This window comes from Theropithecus gelada, chromosome 5, assembly GCF_003255815.1.
Source record: "Theropithecus gelada isolate Dixy chromosome 5, Tgel_1.0, whole genome shotgun sequence".
Taxonomy (NCBI): Eukaryota; Metazoa; Chordata; class Mammalia; order Primates; family Cercopithecidae; genus Theropithecus; species Theropithecus gelada.
This window is the reverse complement of record NC_037672.1, coordinates 64,252,491-64,271,476: the sequence shown is the minus strand read 5'-3', so window position 1 is coordinate 64,271,476 and position 18,986 is coordinate 64,252,491. Positions and strand designations below refer to the sequence as shown.

Sequence of the window (18,986 nt, the reverse complement as noted above, 5' to 3'; positions counted from 1 at the left end):
TCATAAAACTTTTTTAAAAATACATGACTGATTTTTTTCATTTAAATAACAATTCTTTAAACATAAATCTTGAGCAACTGCTGGGTTATTAGACGCTTGCAACTACCCTTCCAACCTTCTTTCTCATTGGTATATACTGCCATACTTTTGACTTTTAAAACTTCTCAACCTTTTAAAGGTATCTTCTTTTTAGTGTCTTTGCTTTCAAAAGTCGATAAAAGCAAAACTAGTCTTCCTAAACAGGATGCATCTGTCATTATAATACTCCCGTCCACTGACACTGAGAAACTTTAGCGCACACATTCTCACTCAAGTTTTATCACTACAGCTTCACCAAGGGTTGAAAAACCAAAGAGAGAGTTGAAAACTAGCTGAAGCAAATAAAGTTCCTTCTTTCTAGTAAATAAGAGTATTGATATGTTTCTTGAACTTTAAGACTTTCTCAGGTATTCTGCTTTTAAAAGAATGAGATTTCTAGCATTAGTGCTGATGGCTGTAATCGTCTACAATTTATCTTGTTTACTTGTTTATAATTGTAACAAATTTATAATATAGTAAGATATAATTACCCATATTCTATCCCTACTACCTTAACAATGCTACTTCTTACATTCCCTTCCCATACAAACCAAATGTACTCTACTCTGCATGTACTGTCTGTCTCACAGATTTCCACACAGGTAACATTTTGAAATATAGAGGTTTTCTGCCATTCTTTCTATTATTAGATGTTTCTTCTTAATTAGACATATTGGTTTACAGTTACTTTCCAGTCATTGTTCCAAGTCATATAGCCTTGGTAATACGGAAAATCTTAAATTTGTCTCTCTTGATACATTAGTTTACTACTCATACTCTGTGACTGGTACACAGATGCTAAAAGCATTACTCCTGGTGATATTTTATTCTAAGAATTCTTCTGTATATTCACATTTTTGGAAAAAAACTAGACAAAAGGTCAAATGGAAAAAGAAAGAACATATATTAATTTAATAAAGACTACTATGACCAAAAAAATCCCCTTATATGATTTGAGAAGTATTATTAGGTTGGATGTTTCATGTGCAAAAAGAACACGTCCAGAGCAGTCCTTCAAATAAAGACATAACTCAATTTCTTACCAACTTGTAGTCTAAAAATAACTTTGTGGGCTGTGATGTAATTAATTAATGCTAGAGAGAGGACAGTGACTGCCAACTATAAGAAACTAAAGCAATCTATAGGATTTAAGTAACATTCCCTCCTTGAATTCAATTACAGGTAAAAAGGGACAATGTAATACACAGTCAAGACAATAGTATAATCACAAAAAGTTAACTCTGACCCCTTCTGGATCACATCCCAACACTGTTAAAACCAAACCAAATAGAAGTTCTTACTATAATCAGTATAAAATGCTATAAGATGTGTTCTTGGTCCCTTTAAGTAATCATGGGAGTGTCGGAAGGTAACTAACTGGAAAAGGTAAGCTGAGAGACTAGGTTAAATAAGGAAGTAGATAAACAACATCCTATATTTGTACAGCCTTTTTTTTTTTTTTTTTGAGATGGAGTCTTGCTCTGTCACCCAGGCTGGAATGCAATGGCACGATCTTGGCTTACTGCAACCTCTGCCTCCCGGGTTCAAGCAATTCTCTGCTAATTTTTCTATTTTTCAGTTGCTTTTTCAGGAATGTTTCTAATACAAAGGGTAAGTCCACTGGATTCAATAGTAAATTATTCGCCTGGCGCAGTTGCTCACCCCTGTAATCCCAGCGCTTTGGGTGGCTGAGGTGGGTGGATAACCTGAGGTCGGGAGTTCGAGACCAGCCTGACCAACATGGAGAAACCCCGCCTCTACTAAAAATACAAAATTAGCCGGGCGTGGTGACGCATGCCTGTAATCCCAGCTACTCAGGAGGCTGAGGCAGGAGAATTGCTTGAACCCAGGAGGCGGACGTTGCAGTGAGCCAAGATCATGCCATTGCACTCCAGCCTGGGCAACAAGAGCGAAACTCCGTCTCAAAAAAAAAAAATGTATTTAAAACTCAGTTTCTACATATACATTATATACATATAAAAAACATATGCATATGTATGAATGTATTTTATAAAATGCTTTGGAATGTAAATAATATTTGTTAAAAGACAAAGCAAAAGCTGAGATCTGGCATTTTATAACTCAAAGTTCTATTTTCTAGTATCTTTATGCATGTAACTCCCAAAAAATATTCATAATGATGACCAAACAGGTGCTGCCAAATCCAGAAGTAGATTCTGAATCCCCCAAAACTAAACTAGAATAATATGATTTAAAGAATATTGTATTACATTCTAATTATCTGAATATTGGTAACTTGTGTCCTAGCCTTTACTAAACAATACTCTAGGCCGGGCGCGGTGGCTCAAGCCTGTAATCCCAGCACTTTGGGAGGCCGAGACGGGCGGATCACGAGGTCAGGAGATCGAGACCATCCTGGCTAACACAGTGAAACCCCGTCTCTACTAAAAAATACAAAAAACTAACCGGGCGAGGTGGTGGGCGCCTGTAGTCCCAGCTACTCGGGAGGCTGAGGCAGGAGAATGGCGCAAACCCGGGAGGCGGAGCTTGCAGTGAGCTGAGATCCAGCCACTGCACTCCAGCCTGGGCGACAGAGTAAGACTCCGTCTCAAAAAAAAAAAAAAAAAAAAAAAAAACAAAACAATACTCTATCCTTTCATCATGATGGATTAGAGATTTTTATTATAGTATTTTGCTATAAATGGTAATTATGATAGTTTCCATTTATTGTTGTGTATTCTGTAACAGTTTTTCATGTATGATTAAACAGTCATCAATGAAGATGAGGAATTATCAGATAATCTGATTACAGAAGAAAGAGACTGAGAATAAGTACAGTGTCGAACTACTCTCCCCGCAGTTATCCTTGTTAGTTTTGTAACCTCTACAAAAATGATCTTACAAGAATACACAAATGAAGAAACAGGTCCAGAAATGGTAAGTCTTTCAAAATTATATAGCTAAATAAATAGAAGAAGCACCTGACTTCAAAACTCAGTCTTTTTTTGCTCTATGTTATATTTCCAATCTGAAGAAAGAATACAGGCAGGGTAGGATACTTTAAATTCCAAATAGTTGGCACTGAATAGATAGCTAATAAGACACGGATAAATATTTGGTACTGGGACAGAAGGTGGTTTTGTTCTACTATAGGAGGTATACAGTCCTGTCATTCCAGGAAAGAAGTTGAAAAGAGGTACAATGCACTGATGTATCACACTCAAAGTCTTAATCTGTTGCCAGATCCATGTTACCATTCAGGAAAAAAGAGTTGAGGAAGAAAAGAAAAACAGGTGATGCATGCATCTAAGTATTTCCTGTGTGCTCATTACTTAACTAGTTCACAGCATTTTTAATAATTCAAGAACCAATTTGTAAATACCCAGATAACAGTTCTAATTGTTATTTCAAAGCCTTAACTACCTCTAGTAAATTGTTAAGGAATTTTAGATTTTTCCTCTCAAAACTGTGAGAGTAACAAGAAAAACCTTCCATATTATCTTGAAAGAAACTATAGCAAATAGAAAAATAGCCTGATGTTAGATGTCTCAAGTTTACTGGTGCATTTTTTTTAAGTTACGGTGTTTCAAGGAAATTTGTGTATGAACATAGGTAACAAATACTGTCAAGCACGGTGGCTTACGCCTGTAATCCCAGCACTGTAGGAGGCTGAGGCAGGTGGATTGCTTGGGCCCAGGAGTTCAAGACCAGCCTAGGGCAACACAGCAAGACCCCATCGCTACAAAAAATACAAAAATTAGTCAGCCGTGGTGGCATGCACATGTAGTCTGAGCTACTCAGGGTGCTGAGGTGACAGAATCACCCGAGTTTGGGGAGGTTGAGGCTGCAGTGAGCCATGACTGCCACTGCACTCCAGCCTGGGTGACAAAGTAAGACCCTGAGACCCTGTCTAAAAAACAAAAACAAATGTCAAATTCAGGGCAATTTTTCTAAATGAGTTAATCTTATAAAAGATATTACTGATATCAAAAGCTCAAACAAGAAGCCTCAAGATTACAGTAGTTGTAAGTATGGACTATGAAATCAGACTACTGTGTAACTTGAGCAAGTTATTGAACTTGTTTGTACCTTGGTCTCCTCATCTATAAAAACAAAGAAATAGCTGTATAGCTGCCTGTAAGGGCTGCTTTAAAATTTGAACAAGACAATTAATATAAACAATTAGAAAAGGCCTGACAGATGGCAAACACTCTGAAGTATGGTCATATAACATATAACAAGATTTCAGTCTGCGAGGGACTACATGCCGACGGTAGTCCCATAAGACTATAATGGAGCTGAAAAATTCCTATTACCTAGTGATGCTGTAGCTGTCTTAACATCACAGCACATTACCTTTTTTATGTCTAGATATGTTTAGACTCAAATGTCATTGTGTTACAATTGTCTATTTACTACAGTAACATGCTGTACAGGTTTCTAGCCTGGGAACAACAGGCTATACCTTATAGCCTAGGTGTAAAGTAGGCTGTACCATCTAGGTTTGTGTAAGTACACTCTACGATGTTCCCACAACAAAAAAATCAGCTAATGATGCATTTCTCAGAACATATTCCCGTAGTTAAGATACGTAATTTTAATAGAATTATTCTAAAATGCATAAAAAATTACCAAACCATTAGAAGAATTTAGTATATTCTGACCTCAAATACTACAAGGTTTTTTACTAATCATTAACCAAAATAAGAATATCTCTACTACAAATTCATGGAAAAGACAGGAAAGTAGGCATAGATAATGGGAGGTGAACCAAATATCTTTCAAATTCACTTAAAATAGCATGTCATGCTGATAATGTGCCTGAATCAATAAAAATAGATTGGCTTTGATAAAATAGATGTAAAATGGGGAAATACTGGAAAATAGCTGTAAGCATGTATATGCTTATCCTGTAAATAGATGATTCCCTAACGTATCAAATCCAAATTATTATTTTTTTATTTTTTATTTTTTGAGACGGAGTCTGGCTCTGTCGCCCAGGCTGGAGCGCAGTGGCTGGATCTCAGCTCACTGCAAGCTCCGCCTCCCGGGTTTGCGCCATTCTCCTGCCTCAGCCTCCTGAGTACCTGGGACTACAGGCGCCCGCCACCTCGCCCGGCTAGTTTTTTGTATTTTTTAGTAGAGACGGGGTTTCTCCGTGTTAGCCAGGATGGTCTCGATCTCCTGACCTCGTGATCCGCCCGTCTTGGCCTCCCAAAGTGCTGGGATTAGAGGCTTGAGCCACTGCGCCCGGCCTCAAATCCAAATTATTAACCATGGGATTCAACCTCTATCAGATGTCACGTTTCATTTTCAATTGCCCTGACTCAGTCAACCCTTTTAACTCTCTACCTCCATACGCTCTGTGCCTGCCTCTCTTATCTATCCATGCATATCTCTATCTTATATATACATCATATGATATTGTAATTGTCTTACATGCCTAGCTTTCCCTACCGGATTTGAGCTTTCAGTGAGATTAGGAACTATGTCTTGACTATCTTTGTGTCTGTTGTGTCTAGCACAGGACTTATCACAAAGCAAATGTTCAGTACACATTTAGTGAATAAATGATTAAACAATTGTATGAAATGTTAATTGTAAAAGATAAAAGATTGGTAAAATGAATGATTCTCAAAAATCAACTATTAAAAAAATCACAGAAAAGAATCCCAGAGCACTTAGGGCTAACCTTAAAAGGTACCACTTTCTTTTTTTTTTACAAAAAAACTAATATTTTACTTCACGAAAATATGTTCTGAAATATGAGCCCATTCGAGTCTGTATCTCTTAAAATGTTTAGTGTTATTTGATAATAAAAGCATAAGAAGTAATACAATAAATATCCTTATTCCAAATATACAGCCTGAGAAATGAAACATTAACAACACTTTTAAGTTGTGTAATACTTTTTTCTAGCTTTCTGTTTATTTTACAGGGCCAAACTAAAGACAATTTTAAAGTGTAAGAATTTAAATAAATAAAAGTACACCATTGTGCTTTGTTCCCTTAACTTACTTTTCTGTTTTGAAGAATATTGCACAACCATCTACATGCTTTCTCTCCTGCTCAGACATGATTTTGGCACGTGACTTTGGAGAAAAAAATCCATCATATCCACGCTCCTTCAATGCTGGCAGAAAGAGAGTGAAGTATTGCTCTGTTTCCACTTCCTGAGATGAAAGAAAAGTTATCATCTATATGACAGAGGGAAAATGCTGATTAAGATATAAAAATGTTCAGCATTATAAGATGTAACTTAATAAAAATAATTCACATAGCAAATATTATCTTACTATCTTACCTGATTGCTAGCAGCTGCTACTTGACAATGGTAGCTTTTTAAACATGAAAGAACCAGAAAGGTGACATGATTTTCTCATGCTCACACAGATAGTAACAGGAGTAGGACTACATCCCAAGGTCTCTTGATGCCCAATTTACAGTTCATTCCATTATACTTTACTTCCTCAAGACTGGCAACTAAACAAAGCAAGTTGGGTATATGATAGATTCTGTGATAGGGAATAGTATATTTTATATATAAAAAGGTAATTTTAAAAACTGCTTATCCTTCTGAACTATGGTGGAAAGAAATGATACCCAAGAGTGAGAAACATAAAATCTATTCACAAAAAATTCTACTTTAAGAAATTTTTAAGTACCTAAAATCACAATCATCCAATGGCCTCTATTAATTTGATAATTATTAGCCTATTTTATTCTTTGACTCACAAAATATTTTAACAGGTCTTTCTAAATGAAATAAATATGAAGATAATTTATGTATGCAGATGTTGCTAACAGCATGAGTTTACGACAGCAAAAACCCATAAACAACTAAATGTACAATGGTAGGGGAAAAGCTTAATCAATATACGTTCATATAATTAATTAGTTTTGAAGAATTTTAGTAACATGGAAAATCTATTAAGTACAATAAATAAGAAACAAAATGTATCTGTAAATATATTTTATTTAATGTGTAGAAGAAAAATACTCCAGAAGTTTTAACACAACAACTATCTTATGACATGAAATTAGGTATTTCCCTCCATCATGCTTTGCATTTTTTCAAAATTTCTAACTTCTCTAGAATGATCTCTTTTTAATACAGTATAGTATTATAGCATCACTTTTATAAGACAATTTTCTTGAATTATGATGTTTTATCCTTCAAACTGCTACATTTAAGAGGGTGTGAGGCTGTTATCACTACAAATACTAAACCAAGAGGTAGACAAGAAACTAAAATAGCCAATTTTGTTTACCTCCTCCTCTCCCCAATTCTCTGTTAGTCTCAGGGTTTAGAAGAAATTTTATTTTAATTTTAAAAGATTTTTATATTTTCCCAAGCAACATAAAAATAAATTATCAAGCTACTCTGTTACATAAAAAATTTTTAAATAATTTTCCCTCTCAGGCTATAATGAAAAGAATGTGTGAAATTATAACACACTTTTTTTTCCTTTTTGAGACAGAGTCTCGCTCTGCCGTCCAGACTGGAGTGCAGTGGTGTGATCTCTGCTCACTGCAACCTCTGCCTCCTGGGTTCAAGAGATTCTCATGCCTCAGCCTCCCAAGTAGTTGGGATTACAGGTGCACGCCACCTCGCCTGGCTAATTTTTGCATTTTTAGTAGATATGGGGTTTCACCACGTTGGCCAGGCTGGTCTCAAACTCCTGACCTCAAGTGATCCACCTGCATTGGCCTCCCAAAGTGCTGGGATTATAGGCGTGAGCCACCACGCCTGGCCTGTAACACATTTTTAAACACCTTTAAGAAATAGTAAGTTTTTGAGTTGATGAACATGTTAATTAGCCTCATTTGATCATTTTTAAAAAATATATGTATCAAAACATCACAGTGTACCCCATAAACATATACAATTATTTGTCAATTAAAAATTTTTAAACCTTTAAGCACTTAACATGTTTTGAAAGTTGCTAAGAAAAAAGTTACTAAAAAATATTCAAACATCTTTTTGGCTAATCATTAGCTAAATTTTGAAGCAATAAAACACATTTCATGAAAAGATTCTGCTTCTTCAGTAAAGTTCAATTAATAAAGTGCTATAAAACAGAAGAATCTAAATTTCAGAGATGGTTTATAAAGTAAGGTAAGGCAAATAACGCATGATTTATAGTATAATATTTTAAAATATGTCTGTTTAACGAATAACTGTGGGCAAGCTTTTTTTTTTTTAAACAGACCCCAATATAAGTTAAATTTATATTCCTAAAAGACTGGCAATCTTCTGTGGTTTTCTCTTTCAGCAATACCAATGATCATGAGGTGAATATTAACATGAATAATGGGTAAGATTATTTCCACTTAAGTGAATAGTAAATAAATGTAAGTAGATGGTTGTATTCAGTCAGCAAAATAGTTTCACTATGGAAATGTCTTAAATGCTTATTTAAATTGTCCATTTTTTTTAAGAGGAGGAGAGAAAACAATTCTTTTTGAGCTTTGGCTCTAAACACAGGATCTCTCCCAGTGGTCAGATCTTCTCTTATGTTTAAGTTCACCTTTTAAGTTAAAGACAGTTTAATTTCTATGGTGTTACCTGAAGACTAATGATATCTGCGTCACAGTTAACAATTTCTTCCATAATTCCCTTTTTCCTGTATTCCCAGTTTAATGCCCAGGATGGGCAATAGCCATATAGCTGCCGGGTAGCGTATTTATCACATAACACATTGTAACACATAACCGTGAATGATGCTAAGAAGTGGGAGAAAAAACAACAGACAAACGGGAGAAAATTAGGCAACTTTTTCTAAAGCAATATCATGTGTACACCTGCACAAGCACACAGCACACACACATACGCCACATATCATCATTGTAAAATGCCTAGGCAAGATTAAGATTGCTAATCTGCTAAAACATCACTGGAGTCCATCATACAAAATTTATTTTACTAAATCTGGAATTAGACTAACAGCTCATATTTGAGAGTTTTGAGGAAATTTAATAAAAATTTAAAATTTTAAATCTGCTAATTTTTTGCTTATAATGTGCTGAAGAAAGCTTCTTTAAATGAGTGGGACAAAATTAAACTGTAGTTGCATTTTAATTAAAGAGCTCTAATCTCATTACTTCTTATTAACAAAATATCTATAGTTAGCATTTTTTTTTGGCCTCCTACTGCTATCATTACTTTGAGGCAGAAGAGTATGGACTAACAAAATTTAGTTGTAAGAGAATCCTTTTTGTCAATCAAAGGTGCGTTTCTGAAATAAAATGCTCATTTTTAAATGTCCTTTAACTATAAAAAGACTGTGAGCAAACTAATAGGAGAAGACGGTTTGCATCCTTGCTACTGTGTGCATACTTGCTAAGGGTGCTGTGAAGACCAGCAGCATCAGTAATCAATCACCTGGGAATTTAGAAATACAGCATCTCTGGCCCCATAAACACCTCTTTTGGACAGGATGTGCAGTTCAACAAAATCCTCAGGTAATTCATATGCAATTGCATGTTAAAGTCTCAAAAGCCCTGATTTTTATCAGTAATTCTCCATCTTGGCTGCCTAGTAGAATCACTTTGTAGATCTTTAAAAGAAAAATGCTGAAGTAAGGATCTGACTCCAGACTAATTAAGTTGGAATATTAAGAGTCTAGCTATTCGTATTTTTAAAAAGCATCCCAGCATCCCAGGTGATTATAATGAACAGACATGGCTGAGAATCACTTATTTAAATAAGACATGAGGAATTCAAAGTGAAGTGACACTTGATTGAAGTTGGTTCTGTTTCAGATGATGGAAAAAGTATTAAGAGAAACTCAGTTCAGTCCCCTGAGGGTCTGACTGGTGACCATTTTGTATACTGGGAGCAAAATTTCAATCTGAGTTGACTTGTATTTTCTGAGTATTTATCTTGGAAATGACCCAGCATCATTTCCAAACCACTACACTGTGAAGTAAGCACCCTGAATTTACCTTACTATGCTTCTCAGGATTTGAAATGTCATTTGGAAGTAAGGTGAAAGAGGTAGACTGCCATTTGCTTCATTCAGTTTTTTCCTAAGACTTTGTAAAATGAGATTTCATTTAAAAGATCAGAGATTGCAATTTTTATAATATAGCCAAAACTCTTTATATCCCTGAGAGTGCCTGAGAATGAACCAGCAATTTTTAAACAGAAGTAAAAACTACCTAAGTGTTATTATCACTCATCTCTCATACTCTGTTTCTATTTGGGACCTTTTTCATTATCTAGGCTTGATTCCCATATAGTTTATCATTATTATTATTTTTTTTTTTTAGCAATAAATCACCCTTAGCCACCACAAGGTATTATATACATCCCTCTATGCATCAGAAGTAAAATGCATTTTTAACAGTAACTTTTTTTTAGTACTCAGCTCCTACTCAGGGAAGCACCATACCTCAAAAGAAAAGTCCACACTAGTTTTTCAATGAAGAAAACTCAAGAACAGATTACTTTGAGAATTCAGCAATTAATGAAAATTTGTTTCTATTGTTCCGTTTCTTAATGGAAATGTAGCTATGCAATATTAGAAAATCTCTTCTTCAAGATTATGTTCACTCATATTCAAAAGAATTAGAAAATGGTGTTTTTAACATCAGAAGGGAATAATTAATTATACACCAGGAAAGGCCAACTATAAAATAAATCTATCTAGCTTTAAGTTTTGTAGAAAACATTAGGTACTCCTTTCACTTAAACCACCAATATGCAACCTTATAGTAAAAATGTTATTCACAACATTGACACAGTGCCTCTTAAAACAAGCTGATATTGCAGCTCTAGAGTGTGGTGGTTTTAAAATTATTACCTCTGAAAGACACAAAAATGTACTGCATATTATAATATTTTGTAGTGTTATTAAAATGCAAATAGAACCATGAAGAGGCTATATATCCCACATTTCCAAATACTTAAAAAAAGACTTGTTCTGAATTCTCTTAACTTAAAAAAGCCCAAAACTCACCAACAAAAGGCCTTTACATTGCTCAAAAAATATATAAAGTCTAATTGTGATTTACCCTTTAACAATTAATTATCTTGTTTTTTTGAGACAGGGTCATGCTCTGTCTCCTAGGCTAGAGTGCGATGGCACAATCTTGGCTCACTGTATGTAAACTCAGCATCCCAGGTTCAAGCGATTCTCATGCCTCAGCCTCCTGAGAAACTGGGATTACAGGAGTGCGCTACCACGACCTGGCTAATTTTTGTGTTTTTAGTAGAGACAGGGTTTCACCATGTTGGCCAAACTAATCTTGAACTCCTGGCCTCAAGTGATCTGCCCGCCTTGGCCTCCCATTGTGCTGGGATTACAGGCATGAGCCACAGTGCCCAGCCAAAATTTATTAATGTAGTACTATTCTGTAACTGGTTTAATCTTCACACTGAAACGCTTGCAATTTTCATTTAATTTTAAATGAAATTAGATATCATGAAAATTATTACTTTTGTGATTAAAAAAAAAGACATTTGGAAAAACAGTAATTCATAACTTATTTTAAGTAGAATTCCCAAGCCTAAAATACCAAATATGAAGAAGAATTTATAAACGTCAAACTATTATCGGTCCCTGCAAAAAGATAAATGCTTATGTTTTCTACATTACTTCAGTTCTAGAAATGCTAGATTATATACCTATATTGCTCAAATACCATGTATTATTTCTACACCCCTGGGCTGGTATTATACTTTGTTGCCAATACAGTAAATATATGCCCAGTCTACGTTATTCTTCCATAAATGTTATCTACCTCTCAAGAAAGATCAAGTACTTCTCAGTAGTTTAAAATTTTTCACAAGAAAAACCACTGTTATTCATTTTTCTTACATCACCCAATACTCTCTGTGAAGATGCCATTTGGAAAGCTGTATTATAGAAATAATTTTAAAACCAAGGGCTGCATTACTGTGAAACATATAAGACACTTATTGACAGGTCTATCTTAATGTGGACTTTTTAAAAGTTGATTCATCAGTATTTTTAAACGCATCTACCCATAAGAGGTAAAAATGAAGTCTTATTTATTACAGATCATGAAGCCCAAATAACATTTTAAGTATTTCTGGGAAAAAAGGAAGAATGAGAAAAACTATTTACCTGATGGCAGAATTTGGTCTCGTTCTTTTAATGTAATCCATGGCCTCGGAGGAAGCTGCTCTGGATGAACTGGAAAAAAAATTTTTGTAAATATAGGTTAATTACATGTGTTTCTGAATTCTGACATGTTTATAATGTCAAAACCACCTCTGTTTTCCATTCTGCTGTAACGGCCTGCAAACTGGCTTAATCTAATGCTGAAATTTAATGAAGATTTAGTAGCCAAAGGAAATTTAAGAAAAGCTATGCAGAGAACACAGAACTAATACAAGAAAATAACATTAGGAAACTCATTAATGGCATTTTCACTTACATGGTATTTACGAAAAGTGCCTATTTAAAACCCTACGTAAAATCTTAGGTCTTTAATTATATATGTAAAGTGTATTGACTTAGCCTTGTGGGAAATCAAAGCCATCTGAAATTCCAACCCTGATGAATTGAAAGAGTCAAACATCTTTAAAATAGAAAAAAGTACCTATGAATGTATTAAAGTTAGTGAATTTTCTAGTGCGGCCTTCATTTCCTGATTATACTCTCTCTTTTATAATGTCAACACAAAACAAGAGATAAGGATAGAACTACATTATGCAGAAAAAAGGAAGGCACTTGTTAAACACTAATTGCTCAGATATGGTTATCAATACTATGGAACCAAATGCTACCTAACTACCAGATGAGTTAAGATTTAACTACCCCCTTTTCTTTTCCTTTCAAAATCTTTGAAATTACAGGACAACTTGATTCAAGTTTGCAGATTTGCCCATGGTAGTAATGGCTGAGAAATGTATTGCTTTAAAACAAAAAACTCTCCATCTTTATCTAGCCACTTTGGTCAAAACCAAAGTAGCCCAGATATTTAAAACTGTCACTTTACTAACAGTTTTGGTGTTCTGAAAGTCTACCTATATAGTACTGTGTTTTAGCAGCCATACTCCTCACAGAGTAGAATGAACACCATTTCATATATTCCATATCTTCCCAGGAAAGAAAAGAAGGTTATAAGGTAATAGACAAATCATCCAGCTTGTTCAACATACTGAATCCCAGAAAACAATCTTCTGGCTATGTGAGTGCCATAGAATCACAGCAAGTGTCTCAAAAATGAAAAATCTAATATAGAAACAGAAAAAGTAAACAAAAAAATTTCTAGCTATTGGGATCCTTATCAGCAAAATCTACCTAAGTTGGCTTGCTTAAAAATTCAGAAATCCAGAAACTTCTAGAATAAAACAGGTAATATAATATCAACATTCTAGTGCTTCCAAATCTTAACTAGTGTATGACAATGTAGCAGTTTAAGTATAATGTACAGTAATCAGCAATATCCAAAGAGCCAAAAACATAATATGAGCGAATACTCTATCTCACTACTAACCAGGAAAATTAAAAAGATGAGATAGCATATTTGTTACCCAAGTTCATGCAAAATTTTTAAGTGCAATAACATCCAGGACTGGTGATGGCGACAAACAGCATGTACAGCTGGTAGGAATATAAATTAGTACAGCTATCTTGAGAATAAACTGGCATCTTTTAAAATTTAAAACATCCATGTCCCTATGACAGAGCAAAATTCTATGTCCTGGGATCAGCCCTATCTTCTTTAAGCAGCATTCAAAAAGATAACCATTACACCACTGTTTATATTAACAAAAGCAATAGTAAATGGCTAAATAATATCCTAAATTTTAAGAAAGACTATGCTATAGTTTAAAAAGAAAAAAGATAAATATGTGTTCAAGTGGAAACATACCCATGGAATACTGTTGAGTAAAAAGAAGTAGGAAAAAAAAACCAGAATAATAAAATGTGATATATTTTATTTAAAAATGTTTAAACCACACATTAAAAGTAACAGTATAAAATTTCTGCTGGTATAATTTTTGTATGTAAATGCTCACCAGAAAGTAAAAGGATATACACCCAACTTACAAGTGTGATTACCTGCATGGAAGGGACTGTGATTAAAAGTAATGATTAAAAGAAATTTTAATCATAACAGGAATTTTAACTTTTTTTACAAAAGGATAATATATTCATATGAGACAAGCATTTAAAATCAGTTTTTTTTAAAGATGAAACTACATGGCCAATGATATGACAAAACAAAGAAATAAAGAGTTATATGGGCTACTATCACATAAAATAAATAAATATATTGGTGACTCAATCTTCAACAGAGCTCAAGAGAGCCATCCTTCCTCCCCACACCTAACATTGACTGGCAGCACTAGGCCTGATCTGCCGGCAGTGCAGGTGTCAGCTGAACCTGAAGAGACAACCAAATCTACATGCTAAACCTAAACAGGGTAACTGCCTGCTGAAATCAGAGATTTAAAAAGCATCAGAAGTCTCCTAACATAATATCCAAAATGTTCAGGGTACAAATAAAAACCACTGGTCACACCAAGAACCAGGAAAATCACAACTTAAGTGTTAAAAGACCAACAGACACCAACACTGAGCTCAATCAGATGTTGAAATTATCTGACAGATTTTAGAAGAGCCATCATAAAACTGCTTGAACAAGTAATTACAAATATTCTTGAAAAGAATAGAAAAATCCAGCAAATACAGAGAAATTATTATTTTAAAAGTATCAAATAGATATAATCCAACTGAAAAATACAATAACCAAAATTTTAAAACTCATTGGAAAGGCACAATAACAGATGCCAAAAGATAAAAATCAGTGAACTTGACAATGAATCAGGACAACTTAGTCTGAAAAACAAAAAGAAAACTGACTGAAACAAATGAACAGGGCCTGAAAAAACCTGTGGAACCATAATTTTTAAAAAATCTAGATTTGTATTACCAGAGTTACAGAAGGACAGGAGAAAGGATGTGAAGCTAAAAAAGTATTCTCAGAGAGAACAGGTGAAAATTTCCAAATTTATGTGAAATACTTACACCTAACAAATTTAAGAAGGTGAGCAAACTTCAAATATGAAGAGCCCAAAGAAATCCATGCCAAGACAGATCATAACTAAACTTCTGAAAACTAAAGAAAGAACCTTAAAAACATCATATAGAAATAGCGCATTACCTATAGGACACCAACTCAAATGACACTAGATTTCTTTTTTTTTTTTTTTTTTTTTTTGAGACTGAGTCTGGCTCTGTCGCCCAGGCTGGAGTGCAGTGGCCGGATCTCAGCTCACTGCAAGCTCCGCCTCCCGGGTTTACGCCATTCTCCTGCCTCAGCCTCCGGAGTAGCTGGGACCACAGGCGCCCGCCACCTCGCCCGGCTAGTTTTTTGTACTTTTTAGTAGAGACGGGGTTTCACCGTGTTAGCCAGGATGGTCTCGATCTCCTGACCTTGTGATCCGCCCGTCTCAGCCTCCCAAAGTGCTGGGATTACAGGCTTGAGCCACCGCGCCCGGCTACACTAGATTTCTTTTAAGAAACCATGAAAGCCTAAGGAAGTGGTACAATATTTTTCAAGGACTGAAAGAAAAGAACTGTCAACTGGAAATTCTGTATCCAGAAAAAGTATCCTTCAGAAATCAAGGGGAAATAAAGATGTTAACAGACGAAGGAAAACACTTCCGTTGCTAGCAGACCTGCCCTCAAAAAATAGCTAAATGGGGGCGGGATGCAGTGGCTTACACGTATAATCCCAGCACCTTGGAAGGCTGAGATGGGAGGATCACTTGAGGCCAGGAGTTCAAGACCAACTTGGCCAACACAGTGAGATACCATCTCTACAAAAATTTTAAAAAATTAGCTAGACACGGTGACATGGGCCTGTAGTCCCTAGCTACTTGGGAGGCTGAGATAGAAGGATCACTTCAGCCCAGGAGTTGGAGGCTGCAGTGAGCTAAGGAAATTCTAAATATCAAGGAAAATAGAAATGGAACATCAAAAAAGGAAAGAACAAGGAATCAGTAAAGTAAATGTGCAGCAAGACAGAAAGTTGAATAACCATGAATATAAAACACATGAAAATATACCCTAAGTATATGTAATAGAAAAGCTGAAATAACTACAAGAAGACAGACAAACCTACCATTTTGACATGGATTTATTGGTAATGAACAAAACCAAAGTAATCATTGAGTACATCTAACACATTCAAACAATATAATTAACAAACAAACTAATATATAGGATACTGCATCTAATGAGAAGAGACATTATTTTCAAGTGTGTACTTAATTACAAAAATTAATCATCTGCAGAGGTAATAAATAACGTATTTTTAAAATTTAAATTAATCAGGATATGTTCTCTAATCACCATGGAATTAAGCTAGGAACCTAAGACAAAGAAAACTAGAAGAACTCTGAAAATAAAGAAACAAGTTTCTAAATGACTCACAGGCCAAGGAAGAAATAAAGACTATTAGAAAACATGCTGAACTGAATGATAATGAAAATAATACAAACTAAAGCTTGTGAGATACACCTAAAAGCCACTTTAGAGGAATATTTATACATAAATGAATATATAAAAATATTTGAGGAAAAAAAGACTGGAAATTAAGGCATGTGTACCTTAAGCTAGAAAAAGAATAGCAAATGAAACCAGAAGAAAGGAAGAGATAAATAAATTAATAATATTGAAAACACAATAAAGAAGACCAATGAAGCTAAAAGTTGGTTCTTCTTTTCAAAGAAAATATTAATAAATGCCTGGGCAAGACTTTGCATAAACTAATATCCGAAATGCAAAAAAGACATCACTACACAACCTACGGCTATTAAGACATCATAAAATATTCTGAACAACTTACGGCTCATAAATTTGAAGATTTAGATAAAATGGGCTAATTTCCAGAAAACACAACTTTCAGAAACTCATAGAAAGAGAAATGGAAATCAGAATAGTACTATAGTTATTAAAGAAATTAAATCAGTAATGTAAAACTTCCTACCAGAAAAAAAAAAAACCCAGAAAGAAAAAAAAAAAAAAATCAACCTTAAACAAATTCTTCCAAACAACAGAAAATAAGGGAATACTTAAACAAATTTTCAAAGCCAGTATAACTTCAATATCACAAGTTGACAAGGACATTGAAGGAAAAGAAGTACTGACCAATCTTATGCATAAACACAGATGCAAAAAATCCTGTATAGGCTGAGCATGCTGGCTCACACCTGTAATCCGAACACTTTGGGAAGCCAAGGCAGGCAGACTGCTCAAGGTCAGGAGTTCGACCAGCCTGGCCAACATGACGAAACCCTGTTTCTACTAAAAATATAAAAATCAGCTAGGCGTGGTGGTGGCGTGCCTGTAATCCCAGCTACTCAGGAGGCTGAGGCAGGAGAAGCACTTGAACCTGGCAGGTGGAGGCTGCAGTGAGTTGAGATTGCGCCACTGCACTCCAGCCTGGGCGACAGAGCGTAACTCTGTCTCATAAAAATAAATAAATAAATAAATAAATAAATAAACACTAAATAAAATATTAGCAAACTGAATCTAAGGTATAAAAGGATAATAATTTATCATAACCTTGTTGGCTTTATTCTAGGAATACCAAAGGTGGCATAACATACAAAAAAAACCATCAATATAATTACCATATTAAAGAATAAAAATAATCTACTCATCTTAATAAAGAAGCATTTGATAAAATTCAAAATCTAGTCATATTTTTTAAAAAAAAACTTGCCTAGCAAATTAGGAATAGAAAAAAACTTCCTTCATCTGATGTTTATCTATATAAAAACTACAGTGAATATGATACTTAATCAAAAATTATGAAATTAGACAAGGATGCCCATTATCACCACTTTTAGCTAACTAGTGCAATAAGTGTAGGTTGGCAAGAAAATTAAAAGGATTAGAAACGGAGTAACACAACTCTCATTACTTGCAAATGACATAATTGTATACATTAAAATAAAAAATGCATTAGCATTAAAAACTATTTAGCAAAGTGGCTGAATATGTTCTTTAGCAAGGCATTTAGTAACTGTTCAGGAAGATGATCAAATACCAAAAAATATACAAAACTCAGTTGTATTCTATTAATCAGTAACAACCATTAAGATAGTAAGACATATCTTTAAAATGATTATTTTTAAGAGAATTAAGAAGTTAATATTTAGAATAAATGTAATACAGTATGGGCAAGCCCACTACACAGAAACCTAAAACTCAATATTGAGAGAAATTATAAAAAGCATAATAAATACAAGGATCCACTGTTGTAAACATATCAATTATTTCCAAAGCCATCTATATAGATTCAATATAATCCCAAATAAAATCTCTACATTTTGGAGAGGGGAGAGATTTTAAAACCTCATTCTAAAAATTTTAATTAAAATACAAGATAAAAGAACACAGAGGCCAGAACTAGCCAAGATTCTTCACAATAGGTCAAGGGGAAAGACTTACTCTACTGGATCACTCTACTGGATCTCAAGACTTTTTATAAAGCTGTCCATAATTAAACACTGTTACATTGCTATAAAGATGCATGGAAGAGAATAAAGAATCCAGAAACAGACCTACACATACCTTGACACCTGATTTATGACAAAGATGACATTAAAAAACAATAGTGAAAGGACAACCTAATCAATAAAAGGCTCAGAGTTAATATAAAATACATATGGAAAAGTCATAAAACCTAATTCTAAACATTAGAAGTAAAAAAACAAAAAAAAAATGGTTTCTAGATAATGTCATAGGAGAATATATTCATGATCCTGTGGTATGAAAAAATTCTTAAAAAGGATAAAAGCAGCACCGTAACAGAAAATATCAACAAATTGGATGGGAGTACATTAAAATTTTTCTGTATGTCAAAAAACAAATTAAGAGAATGAAAAAGTTAATAATAGCATGGGAGCAGATATTTGCAACATATTACCAACAAAAGGCTTACATCTAAAA

At 34.3% G+C, this 18,986-nt stretch overlaps 1 protein-coding gene across 2 annotated transcripts in view; it reads right to left on the bottom strand.

The window, feature by feature from the left end:
- CNOT6L (CCR4-NOT transcription complex subunit 6 like) overlaps nucleotides 1-18,986 on the bottom strand; it is a 103,893-nt gene that overhangs the window by 22,454 nt on the left and 62,453 nt on the right. For both annotated transcript variants that reach the window (XM_025386293.1, XM_025386294.1), the window contains exons 6-8: nucleotides 12,135-12,203; nucleotides 8,609-8,766; nucleotides 6,058-6,212 (exon numbers count right to left, since the gene is read on the bottom strand). In XM_025386293.1, coding sequence (XP_025242078.1) covers nucleotides 6,058-6,212; nucleotides 8,609-8,766; nucleotides 12,135-12,203 — 382 coding nt within the window. The remainder of the gene's footprint in view (nucleotides 1-6,057; nucleotides 6,213-8,608; nucleotides 8,767-12,134; nucleotides 12,204-18,986) is intronic.